This window comes from Salvia hispanica, chromosome 1 (assembly GCF_029641045.1).
Source record: "Salvia hispanica isolate PSC_SH4W2 chromosome 1, Shi_PSC_v1, whole genome shotgun sequence".
Lineage (NCBI taxonomy): Eukaryota > Viridiplantae > Streptophyta > Magnoliopsida > Lamiales > Lamiaceae > Salvia > Salvia hispanica.
This window is the reverse complement of record NC_142692.1, coordinates 26,574,783-26,587,802: the sequence shown is the minus strand read 5'-3', so window position 1 is coordinate 26,587,802 and position 13,020 is coordinate 26,574,783. Positions and strand designations below refer to the sequence as shown.

The window sequence follows — 13,020 nt, the reverse complement described above, 5'->3', positions numbered from 1 at the left end:
TACACAAGGGGTAGTCTTCTTCATTATGAACACATCACCCGATTGGTCCGAATACAGAGCCGCCACATCATAATGTCAACAATTACTACTACAGAGGCCTGATGTAGTAGTTGTTTGGATTCGTCGTTTAAACAATACGTTAGCACATATTCTAGCTTGTAACTCCTTCATGTTTCCTCCTTTTATATTTTGGTCTTTTATTCTGAATTGTATTGTTGAATACTTTTAATTAACATAGTGTTGTTGTAAAAAAATATTAACATAGACTATAACATGTAAATAAAAATGGAACTAATAGTATGTAGTAATATCTTACGTTGTACAACCCTCGAATATGTGTGTGTCTGATCTTTATGGATTAACGAGGAAAGTACAACCTATAACTTTGTTGCGAGCATGGAAGGTTTTGTTCCTTTTGTTGTGGAAGGGGAAGGAATAACTTTTCATCATATTATAGTATGCATATTGTATTGTGCATATAGGACTGTGCTGAAATGCACCACAAGGGCTACTGCTTCTTATAAATCATTAAAATAATATATATTTATTTAATTTACTTATTTAATTTATTTGATTATTTTATTTTCTTGTGAGGGACAGTAGGGGCTGTTGTGCGTCAGCACAGCAGAGCATAGGATCCCAACCCGTGTATATAGCGGGTTTATTTCATTTTAATAGTCCATCGCCCTAGTGTTTTTTTATTGAAATTGCAATTTAATTCTTGATACAATGATTTTTTTGGGGAAATATAAATACTGAAAATAGATTTCAAGAAAAGTCAAGTTAGCTACAATAGGATAGACTTAATTATTATTATTTTTACAAAATTTAAATTGAAACCAAACGCCAAAATCGACTATTGTCCAAAAAATATAATTATGACGTCGATAATGATATACTAGTATTGTAATTAAATGCAAAACAAAAGAGGTCTTAATTAAAAACGTTGTAAAGTCATAAGTCATAACCCCCTTCACTCCCATTGATCTTCAATCGACGGAGGCCCCTTTTTGCTCCAGATTTGCTCTTCAATTTTGTGCATACTTTGAAGGAGGGCTGAAATTTGAAGCAGAAGGATCATCATGCACTCGTTCGGATACAGAGCTAACGCTCTGCTAACCTTCGCCATCACTATTCTCGCGATAATGTGCGCCATGGCCTCTGTATCCGACAACTTCAATTCGCTCTCCCCGACCTCTGAAGTTCAGGTAAACTTTTAATTTGGTATTTTTTGGATGCTTGCGTGCTGTGATTAGTTGATTAGATTCACGTTTATGTTTGTTTCGTCCCTAATTTTGAATTCATTTGTGGGTTTTAGGTGTTGAACATAAATTGGTTCCAGAAGAAACCGGATGGTGATGATGAGGTAACTCTTTTTGTTCGGGCTTAATTTGTGGATTGTGCGAAAGTTGAGTAGAGATTGAAGGAATCATTATCATTTCTTTGTCTTGTTTTTAGTTGCTGCTAATGCGTGGGTCAACCGATCTGCAAATGAGAAATCAGTTACTTGACTTTGGAATTTAGGCTTTTTGTTGTTACCAAAATGTTTCAACTTATTCACCAAATATTTCTAGCCTCAAGCGGATCATGCGATTGTAATCCTACTATTGGCAATCTTTAATTCCAAATCCAGGGTCCTTTTCATGTGCTATCTTTATCTTGTTACTGATGTTGGGTGCCCGTGTATCATCGGGATTACCATTACACAGTACTTCCTCGGAAAAGTTACTCTGTAAAGGAGATCTTATTATGTGAAAAAGAACAAAAAGTTTAAATACTCCGTATAAATGGGTTCTAAAGGTTTAATCTAGTAACTATGAAAACCTGTTCAGAGAGTCTAGATGCATGTATCGTGAAATGAAAGGGACTAAAAAGGAGCCTGATTTTCTCAATGTCTCTTGGATCAACCTTTTGATACTAGATTGCTTCCCAGGAAGGCGGGGCCCACTTATGCATAAATTTTCTTTATCAGTGAAAATCTATTGTGCAAACATGGAGATGAATCCTAAATTCTGGTGGTTCAACACTTATCTGGTGTCAACATAATGTTATTTTCTACGGTATATTTGTAGTTACTTTTACTTAACACAAGGTTTATAGATGCTCCTGTTCCTTCCTGTATGTGTGGATTGAGCAGTTGAGCTACAATAGCACATAAGAGAACCGTGATCACCATAGTGAGTACCATATATAAAATCTTGTGGACAAGTCTCCCAATAATGTCAGTATAATTTACCCATCAACCTAAATACTAGTTAGTTTCCATTTTGTAAAAGGGAATACCCATCTTAGGATAAGTCAAAGTGAAAATGACTTGTGAAGTATCCTATATTTTCCACACTTGTGAAGTAAAAGTTAACTACATTTAGGGACTTCTCTCTTATATTCAATTTTTTGGCTCTCGTTTTCTAGCCACATGCCACTGGCACCACCTCTTTCAGGGGATATGTGGATTGGTATTGATCTGATGATATGGTTTGATAAACAAGTGTATTGTTTTATGCACTGTGCTAATACCGGAAATTATAATCCTTTCAGTTCTTGATTCACTTTGAGGAACAACCGTAGAGTTATGGTGGCTTACATTTTTGTTTAATGAGTGCTTCAACATCATGCAGGTTAGCCTGACACTGAATATATCAGCAAACTTAGAGTCATTGTTTACATGGAACACGAAGCAGGTTTGTCCGCATTCTCTATATTCAACTTTTCTCTGTGAACTGCCTTCTGTTTTTTGATGCCTTTTTGATGGGGGGGACATTGTTATCTCTGTTCCGTGTGAGCTTTGATTGATTTGTATCTTATTTTTTGTCTTCTCCCATGCGTTTATTTTTATTTTTATCGTGTATTCGTTCACACAGTTCAGTTGGCACGACATTTTTACTACATATTCTTTATTGACTATAGGCTATGCAAAATGTACTACAGCCTGAGGACAGCCTATGCACCTCCGACTACTTTTACTTCAAACTTGCTCCCATATTATGTTTTCTCTACATCTCTCTTCTCCATAGGTTCATATTTTACAAGTTAGGGGAAAGGTAGAAAAACACAGCGCTATGGGCTAGCTCCTTAATATAGGCATAAATTATCATAATTTGTACTGAATTTCCAGTTGCTTGTTGCGCTTACAGTTGAATTCAGAACTGACGAACTATCTGTTTTGGTTTTTGTAGGTCTTTGTATTCTTAGCTGCTGAATATGGAACCCCAAAAAATGCGCTAAACCAGGTAAACGAATTTGTGAGGCTGTTCAGCTGGCTTTTATTTTATGATGAATGTGAGTTATAAATATAGTTGCCATACTTTGATGACATTTAGGAAGTCTTGTATTTTAATTCTGGTTACCTTTTCAATCACTTGAGTTTGCTTCTTTCATTGGTTGTACATGTCTCCCTCAGTCATCGCACTTTTCATTATGGTGACGAGGATTTGTATGTTTTGTTTTGTAGGTCTCTCTGTGGGATGGTATTATTCCCTCGAAAGAGCATGCGAAATTCTCGATTCACACTACTAACAAGTACCGTTTCATTGATCAAGTGAGTTAAATCTGTGTTACTTTAGTTATTCAGGTGCTAGCCTAGTTAAGATTAACCAACCAGAATCTGTTCCCTCTTTCTTTTATATAGGGAAGCAATCTACGCGGTAAAAACTTCAACTTGACATTGCATTGGCATGTTATGCCGAAAACCGGCAAGATGTTTGCTGACAAAATAGTGATGAGCGGATTCCGCTTGCCGGAGGCCTACAGATGATCAACATTCCATATCAGCTCTAACTTTAGCCTTTGATAAACAACTTGAGAAATTTCAAAAAAGAAGCACATTTTTCGTAGTTTTTCATTACGTATACAAAACTTGTAATTTAAGATTTCCTAATTTTGTTTTTAACTTTGCTATACATTTATTTGACCCTGAAAGTGAATGGTACATTGGCTAAGTTGGTGCATGAGTTTCAAAATGTATTTTTCTGTACGTAGTTGCGAGCGATGATAAATCTGGATCCACTACTTTATCACCAGAATTGTCGATGTATAATTTGATGTTAAAAAGTTGGATCTGATATTCCATTGACTTATTCCATCCATATAAAATTAAAGGGTTAATAGTTTCTAATGGTTATCCAAAGTACCAATTTTTTAATGAACTTTCAAGTTGTTACTGTATTCAAACTTCAAAGTATTATTCCAAATCGGCAATAGATATTGACTTATTGAAATGATGTGGAAGACGATAATGAAATCAGAAATTGAAGTAATTCTGTGTTGAAATATATAAAAAAATACTACAGTAGTATTTTACCCATCCAGTCTGTCATTAAATGTCTCATATTTGACCAGCACGAGTTTTAAGAAATTGTTTGACTTTATGAAGTAAAGTGAGTAGAAAAGTTGGTGGAATGTGGGACCTACTTTATATATTGGTTTTATAATAAAATGTGAGTGAAATGAGTTAGTGAAAATGTGGAATGTAAGGTACACATGGTACAAGTGAAATGAAACATTTATTAATTGATGGACGAAAAAGGAAAAATGAAATATTTAATGGCAGATGAACGGAGTATAAAAATTGGATATCCCAAATCTCAACGGTGAAATAAACTAAAAAAGGAAATATGGATATTTTGAGTTTGACGGAGTAATACATAATTAGCTTCTTTTTCTTCTGTCAATAAAAGGAATGTAACGTATATCAGATTTTCTCAATCAAGACTGAAAGCATTAATTAGGGGAGGGCATCTTTGTTTTTTTTTTGTAGTGATTTAGAGACATAATGTCTCCATGCCATAATGCCCCTATGTCACTTTGCCATATATTTATTTAAATGTTGACTAATATACCCTTATAGTTATTTTGGAAAGATATATCTTAGTTATGATTGTTAAATTAAAGCATGATTATTATGCACATATTTATTGCATTCATGATTTTAATTAAAGTACTTAAAGACTTAATTAGAGTATTTGTAGTAATAATTAGAATATTTTTGTACATAGTACTATTTAATTTTATGAATTAATACTTATGTGATTTGAAAAATATAAAATTAAAAATGATTGTTCTTATAAATAAAATTTACTAGTTTATTAAGAAGATTTATAAATCTTGTGAATAAAAGTTATTAATATTATTTTAACTAATAAAAGTTTTATTAATAAAATTTATTATCTTAATAAATAAAATATATTGTTATTTATAAGAAAAGTTATTATTTTTTAAAGGATCGATAATGGTTTTGTATTAAACATGTGATGACTCAAACCATTTAATCTTTTGGATAGATCGGGAGCTTGTTACTTACTCAACCGGACATCATCATCGAACCAGGAGTAATATTTTTGGGGATAAAATTTACATTTATTATGAAAAAAGGTCATAGTATTTAATATATAAAATTTATTACTCTAATATAGTTCAGTTGCAGCCAAGAGCTATTTTTTTTTGGATAAAGTTATTTAATTTTGCTATTTTACAAGAGTTATTATAATTTTGAAAAATATCCATTTTAATTAATATTATTAATAAAATCGTTATTGTAACAAATAAAAGTTTATAGTTCTAGTAAAATAAAATTATTGCTCCAATAAATAAAAGTTATTATTCTTATGAGTAAAATTTATTATACTAGTGAATAAAAGTTAAGGTTTTTGCGAATAAATGTTACTCCTAAATAAAAGTTATTATTTTGTAAATAATGGTTATTATTCTTATGGATAAATAATTTTGATCTAATGAATAAAAAGTTAGTACAATATTAATTTTGTGAATAAAAGATGTCAATGAAAGTTACATTTTTGCTAAAAACGTTCTTTTATTGTGAATAAAGTTGGTGTTTTAATAAAAAAAGGTTATTCGTTCAAACTAATAAAAATAATACAATTCTTGTAAAATAAATTTTATGTGAATAAAAATTACTACTATTTTTTTGAATAAAGATTATTAGTTTCATGTATAAAATTTTATTGTAATAAAAAAAATTCATTGATCTTGAGCATAAAAAATATTTTTCTTGCTAAAATGTTATTTTTGTAATTTAAAATTACTGTTATTCAGAATAAACTATTTTGAATAAAATAATTATTTTTAAATATAAAAATTACAAATGTATATAAATAAAAGTTTAGTTTCTTATAGTAGATAATAATTTTTATCATAACACATAAAAGTTATTGTTTTTATAAATAAATTAAATTTGTATGAATAGCTCAATATAAATTTGAATTACCCTGATTTATCAAGTAATAAGAAATTAAAAATGTTTATGGTATATAAAACTTGACAGAAGAATCAAATTTTTTCGTAAATGGTACATATAGTGTAAAACTAGAGAAAACTAAGAACTGTATTTTTTTATTAAATTATTAATTTATTTAAACTAAAATTTATGAAGATTAGTTTGATCACCATTATTTGTTTTCTAAATGATGGTAGTACATCATTAAATTATTCGTGAACTACATATACAATAAATATATAAATACAATGATATTATAATATTTTATTTAAATATATATATATATCCATAAATAAATGCAGTATAATCAAAAACAAAATTAAAAATGTCAATCATAAATAATGTGGATCTCATGAAAGCAAATTACTCACATACATAACTCCAAAATTTAAGCTATATCCTTAAATAGATCTAATTAATATGCACAATTAATGTAAAGGGTAATATAGTAAACATACAAAACATAAATTTAAATAAAAATATAAAATAATCTAAAATGACTATTTTAACCTCATTATAGCATTATGGCTTGGAGACATTATGTCTCTAAAACATTTTCTTTTTTTTTTTTACATAATTTGTAGATATTAGTTGACTTTTTGTAAATATTCCTCTCGAATGATTTTATGCAGAGTCTCATAAACCCACTAGACTCATTTCAGGTAACTATAGAAAAATAAATTTTCACATTAATTGTCTACTTTTGACATTCTTATTTATCGGTCATTAATTTTTGTTTCCACTTTTTACCATAAATATGAGTATGCTCAATATTTCACTAATTTATTACACTCACATTTTTATAAAAGTAATACATAGTGAGATCAGTATAAAATCTTGAAATAAAGTGCACAATTATTGAGGAACATAAGGAGTATAAAATCTTGAAAACGAACAAAACAAAAAGAAACCGATCCCTGCCCACCAATCTTGTTCACCTCACAAAGATGTAAAACAATTTACAGAGTCACGCGTTCTAATGATAAGTTACAAACAATTTTCATCAAATTTTACTCTTGTTACTTGAAAAGGCTCTTGCAGATATGTGGTAAAAATGTGATTAGTTTATAATGATAATTATAATTTTGCAACATCAGGATCCGACTAATTAGTTTGTAGATTATAAGTCTTAATTTGTCAATATCCAATACATTGAGGGAAGACGTTGGAATAAAAAAATCCATTAATATGTGAAGTACATGAAAAACATAAGTTACAATTAAGATCAAAGAGAAAGATTGCCAAGCATCGATCATCCGACTCTTTTTGTCTGCAACTCCTAGATAGGATGCTGAGCATTATGGATAATAGAAGAGAGGTGAGACCTTTATCTTTAACAATATTAATGATGAAGCAAACAAAAAAGAACAAGGTTTGTTTGAATGGAATAATGACGGTGGTTTTAGTAAATAAGTAAATAATATAAAGGAGGTGAAGAGATATGATAACAAATTGGATGATGGTGGATGGGGAGATGGGGTGATGTATGGTGGGAGTGGGGTGATTAGTTGTAACAACCCGCCAATCTAGGGTATAATAAATGCGGCGATCGTTAACTAGGTGGACTTAAATGTATCAAAGATTATAGGCTAGGGTTCCATTTGAAAAGGGATTTAACCAAAGCATTTAATGAACAATTAAGTAGGAGAGAAATAATGCCTTAGCAATGAAATCCAACAAAAGGCTATCACCAAATATGCTCAAAAATAGCAAGAGTTCCAAAGTAATCTCATTTGTTTTGTATCTAACATAATCCCACGAAATAAAAGAGTTTAACCCAACCAAAAGATCACAAGTTTCATAATATAGCGGAAGCGATCAAGAGAGAAGTGAGGCTATGTATGGAGACACAACGACACTTAGAGTTCCAACAGATCATCTTATTATTTCCTACTCAACACCGCCGCCCGCTCATCACCGCCTAACCTGCACATAGGGAAAACACATGCAGGGCTGAGTACTATAATCATACTCAGTGGGCTCATTGCCGAAAACAGTTTTATCAACAGTAGTAATTATCATGCCATTTTCAAGTGTCCATCAGGGTTTTAACTTTAGAAAGACCCGAGGCACCAAAATATATTCTTTATCAAATATCACGGTCGCGCAACCATTTTTCACATCGACGTTTACCATATCCTCATTCTACATAACAAGGAATGCGGCCGCAATCCAGGTCACTAGACCGGCCAACCCGTACGCTGACACTCGGTCTAACATTGGTGTACACTAACCCAAGTAGAGTTTGCGGCTCTACAAGGATCCGAATTCGATTAAATCAATAGTGGCATAGCCACGAGGGATAGGCACGACAAAACAAATCAAGGCATGATAACACATATCTCATTCTCATCAATATCAGTTTAGGACAATGTCCTTATTTTAAAAGAAAGCCCACCTCGTCGGCTTAGCTCGAGAGTATTCTCTTCTCCTCGTTTATCACGCTGAGAGCGCGAAAAATCACCTTTAAATTAGGCGTATCATAAATCAGTTTCAAACATTGATCTCAAATCATGCATGTCTCCCATATTTCCCTTTTTCCCAACGATTATTTTCAAAATCATCAATCAAAATCAAAGTATGATTATCATATCGTTTTTATTCAAATAACAACTCCAAATTCACCATTAAATCGTGTCACGCATGAGTGCTCCACACACACAACACACGCACACTAACACTCCACATGTGCACGCCTCCCGAGGCGTGCACGCACACGCATACACGGCCACACACACACGGCCACACACACACACACACATCCATGCATCCCAAAATTCATCAATTTAATTCCCCTTCACTCAATCTGAATGCATGTGGACTCAAGAACACCGATTAATCGGTAGAAGAAGAGGAGATCAAAATTAAAGTACCTTTTTCCAAAAGAACGAACGGTAAAAACAAATTATGGCCTTGATTCTTCAATAAAATCTTAAACTTGAACTTGGATTCTTCTCAATTGATGAAGAATTCTTGAAGAAAAGTAGAAGAAATCATGGAGAGAGTGGGAAGAGAGATTTTCGAAATTATGGGGGAGTGGGGCGCCGGTTTTGTGAATGCTAGGGTTTAGTATCTCTCATGTATTTATAGAGTGCCAAAATAATATCCAATAATTAAATAAATCAAGATTTGGAAGATTTGTTGGTTGGATGTTGGCGTGAAGTAGAGAGAAATAAGGGGGATTCGAAAATTATAGGCTATTTAATTAGCCTATAATTAAATTCAAATATTTCACGGAGTAGAATAATATATCACGGAGCAAAATAAATAATTAAATCCTCTTCAAATAATAGTAGTAGGCGATTTTTATGCCTATCTCACAAGGGATTTAATTTCAAATCCTAATTTAATTAGGATATGGCAAGATCTTCTTATATTTGGCAAGATATGGTAAGATATTCTAGCATATTTATATTTATTCATGGAATAGAATAAATAAGAGATCAAATAAATAAATAATCCCTTCTTCCAAAATATATGAGATTTTTGAAAAATCTCATGGATATCAAAGGTGGTGTTTTCGAAAATTCCATGATGGAATTAACGTATAATTGGACTTTGGATTTAATTTGGATAATCATCCCAAACAAATAATTAAATCCAAGAAAAAATAGGATTTCTTCTCCAAATAAAAATAGGAGAGACCGAAAATTCCACATGCTTAAATAATGCTCCTATTTAATTCTCACTCATCCCTTAGGAAAATAATTCACCACAATTATATTTCTCCGCATCAAATATTCACCAATCAATCATTTCTTCATTTTCTCTTCATTTTCTCAACGCATTGACCTTTCAACGGCCACGTCACATTTTCCACATCTTTGACTATTCAATAGCCACGTCATATTTTCCACAAGTTGACTATTCAACTCAACCTCAATTCTCATACGCAATTAGGTCACAAAGACACTATGCAATTAATTGCTCATCAAATAATCCACATATCATAGCATTTAAGGCATTTAATGCAAAAATTTTATAACCCGAAAATTAGGGTTTGAAAAAGTGGGGCGTTACATTAGTACTTGTATGGTGGAGGTGGTGGAGATTTGTAAAGGTAAGATGGGGGTGGAGGTGATTTGTAAAGGTAGGGCGGTGGTGGTGGGGATTTGTAAACATATGGAGGAGGTGGTGGTGATTTGTACATGTAGGGTGGTGGTGGAGGTGATTCGTACTTGTATGGGGGAGGTGGTGGAGATTCGTACTTGTAAGGGGGAGGTGGTGGAGACTCATATTTGTATGGTGGAGGTGGAGGTGGAGGTGATTCGTATTTGTACGGTGGTGGTGGTGGAGATTTGTAAACATAAGGAGGAGGTGGTGGTGATTCGTATTTGTAGGGTGGTGGTGGAGGCGACTTGTAAAGATAAGGAGGAGGCGGTGGCGACTCATATTTGTATGGTGGAGGTGGAGGCGATTCATATTTGTAAGGGGGTGGTGGTGGAGATTTGTATAGATATGCAGGAGGTGGTGGTGACTCATACTTGTAAGGTGGTGGTGGGGGAGACTTGTATACATAAGGTGGAGGCGGCGGTGACTCATACTTGTATGGTGGTGGTGGTGGTGATTCATGCTTATAAGGTGGTGGTGGTGGAGACTTGTAAACATATGGAGGTGGTGGAGGTGACTCGTACTTATATGGTGGTGGTGGAGGTGACTCGTACTTATAGGGTGGAGGTGGAGGCGATTCATATTTGTAGGGCGGTGGTGGTGGAGACTTGTAAACATATGGAGGTGGTGGTGGAGATTCGTATTTGTATGGTGGTAGTGGAGGTGACTCGTACTTGTATGGTGGTGGTGGTGGTGGTGGTGGGGACTCGTACTTGTATGGTGGAGGTGGAGGTGATTCATACTTGTAGGCAGGTGGTGGTGGAGACTTGTAAACATATGGAGGTGGTGTTGGAGATTCGTATTTGTATGGCGGTGGTGGAGGTGACTCGTACTTGTAAGGAGGTGGTGGTGGTGATTTGTATTTGTAGGGTGGTGGTGGAGGTGATTCGTACTTGTAAGGAGGTGGTGGTGGTGACTTGTATTTGTAGGGAGGCGGTGGAGGTGATTCGTACTTGTAAGGCGGTGGTGGGGGAGATTTGTACACATAAGGAGGTGATGGTGACTTATATTTGTAAGGTGGTGGTGGAGGTGATTCATACTTGTAAGGTGGCGGTGGTGGAGATTCATATTTGTATGGCGGTGGTGGAGGTGACTTGTACTTGTAAGGTGGTGGTGGTGGAGACTCATATTTGTATGGCGGAGGTGGGGGTGATTCATACTTGTAAGATGGCGGTGGTGGTGATTTGTACTTGTAGAGTGGTGGTGGAGGTGATTCGTGCTTGTAAGGTGGTGGCGAGGGAGACTTGTACACATAGGGAGGAGGTGGTGGTGACTTATATTTGTAGGGTGGTGGTGGAGGTGATTTATACTTATAAGGTGGTGGCGGTGGTGATTTATATTTGTATGGCGGCGGAGGAGATGACTTGTACGTGTAAGGTGGTGGTGGTGGTGGTGGAGACTCATACTTGTAAGGAGGTGGTGGTGGTGATTTGTATTTGTACGGCGGTGGTGGAGGCGATTCATTTTTGTAAGGTGGTGGTGGAGGCGACTCGTATTTGTAAGGTGGCGGCGGTGGTGATTTGTATTTGTAAGGAGGCGGAGGAGGGGATTCATACTTGTAAGATGGTGGCGGTGGAGATTCATACTTGTAAGGTGGTGGCGGTGGAGATTCATATTTGTATGGCGGCGGCGGCGGTGACTTGTACTTGTAAGGTGGTGGTGGTGGAGACTCGTACTTGTAAGGTGGAGGTGGTGGCGACTTATACTTATAAGGCGGTGGTGGAGGCGATTCATATTTGTAAGGTGGTGGTGGTGGAGACTCGTACTTGTAGGATGGTGGCGATGGCGACTTATACTTATAAGGCGGTGGTGGAGGCGACTCGTATTTGTAAGGTGGCGGCGGTAGTGATTTGTACTTATATGGCGGGGGAAGAGGAGATTCATACTTGTAAGGTGGTGGAGGTTGGGAGCTGTAAACATAGGGAAGATGTGGTGATGAGTTACCAAATTGGAGTCCCAGGTGGAGTCGGCATTTGCCGTGGCAGTGAAGGTGGTGACGAGAGCCACCAGAACCCACAGTCGGGGTTCCATGAAGCTCCTCATGGGTGCTAATCAGTGGCGGAGCCAGGATTTTAATCATAGGGGGCCCAAATTACTGTTAAATTTTATTAATTTGTTTCGATGTCAAGTTGTTTCAGTATCTACAATATGAAATTAACTCGAACATAAGTAATAGAGAGATGTACGCGAGAGACGGATAATGAGATCGATAACTAGAGGATGGTAATAAAAATAAAGATACATTGACAACGTCAACATTGATATAATTAAAAATAAATAGCATATCATTAAAATTGATTTTAAATAATATTATTATGCTATGACATAGTATTTACATATGTTCTAAAATTATGAAAATTATTCTTAATAGTTACAAAATAAAATTATTTATACAAGATTACTAGCTATAAGATTATAAATTACTAGAGAAAATAAACAAAACTATTAGCATTAGAATATCTAATAGAACATAAACATATTCAAGTCTCAAGAGAAAATTTAACATCATATTTATAGACAGTGATAAAAAAAATGACAAATTTTAATCATGGGGGGCCCAAATTACTGTTAAATTTTATTAATTTGTTTCGATGTCAAGTTGTTTCAGTATCTACAATATGAAATTAACTCGAACATAAGTAATAGAGAGATGTACGCGAGAGACGGATAATGAGATC

At 34.5% G+C, this 13,020-nt stretch overlaps 2 protein-coding genes across 2 annotated transcripts; one reads left to right on the top strand and one right to left on the bottom strand.

Moving 5' to 3' along the window:
• Positions 1 to 948: 948 nt before the first annotated feature.
• LOC125219397 (signal peptidase complex subunit 3B-like) lies at positions 949 to 3,938 on the top strand. Its single transcript, XM_048121367.2, has 6 exons — positions 949 to 1,208; positions 1,319 to 1,366; positions 2,619 to 2,681; positions 3,177 to 3,230; positions 3,452 to 3,538; positions 3,629 to 3,938. Exons 1-6 carry the CDS (start codon positions 1,083 to 1,085, stop codon positions 3,752 to 3,754), a joined length of 504 nt encoding a protein of 167 aa, XP_047977324.1. The 5' UTR covers positions 949 to 1,082; the 3' UTR covers positions 3,755 to 3,938.
• A 6,315-nt stretch (positions 3,939 to 10,253) lies between these two features.
• LOC125220968 (uncharacterized) lies at positions 10,254 to 12,422 on the bottom strand. The gene has a single exon (XM_048123094.2). It carries the CDS (start codon positions 12,420 to 12,422, stop codon positions 10,254 to 10,256), a length of 2,169 nt encoding a protein of 722 aa, XP_047979051.2.
• Positions 12,423 to 13,020: the final 598 nt, after the last annotated feature.

Coding starts and splice junctions, on each gene's coding strand:
- LOC125219397 (XM_048121367.2), top strand. CDS start 1,083: ATGCACTCGTTCGGATACAGAGCTAACGCTCTGCTAACCTTCGCCATC. Junction 2,682..3,176: donor TTACATGGAACACGAAGCAG/GTTTGTCCGCAT, acceptor TGGTTTTTGTAG/GTCTTTGTATTCTTAGCTGC. Junction 3,539..3,628: donor AGTACCGTTTCATTGATCAA/GTGAGTTAAATC, acceptor TCTTTTATATAG/GGAAGCAATCTACGCGGTAA.
- LOC125220968 (XM_048123094.2), bottom strand. CDS start 12,422: ATGATTAAAATCCTGGCTCCGCCACTGATTAGCACCCATGAGGAGCTT.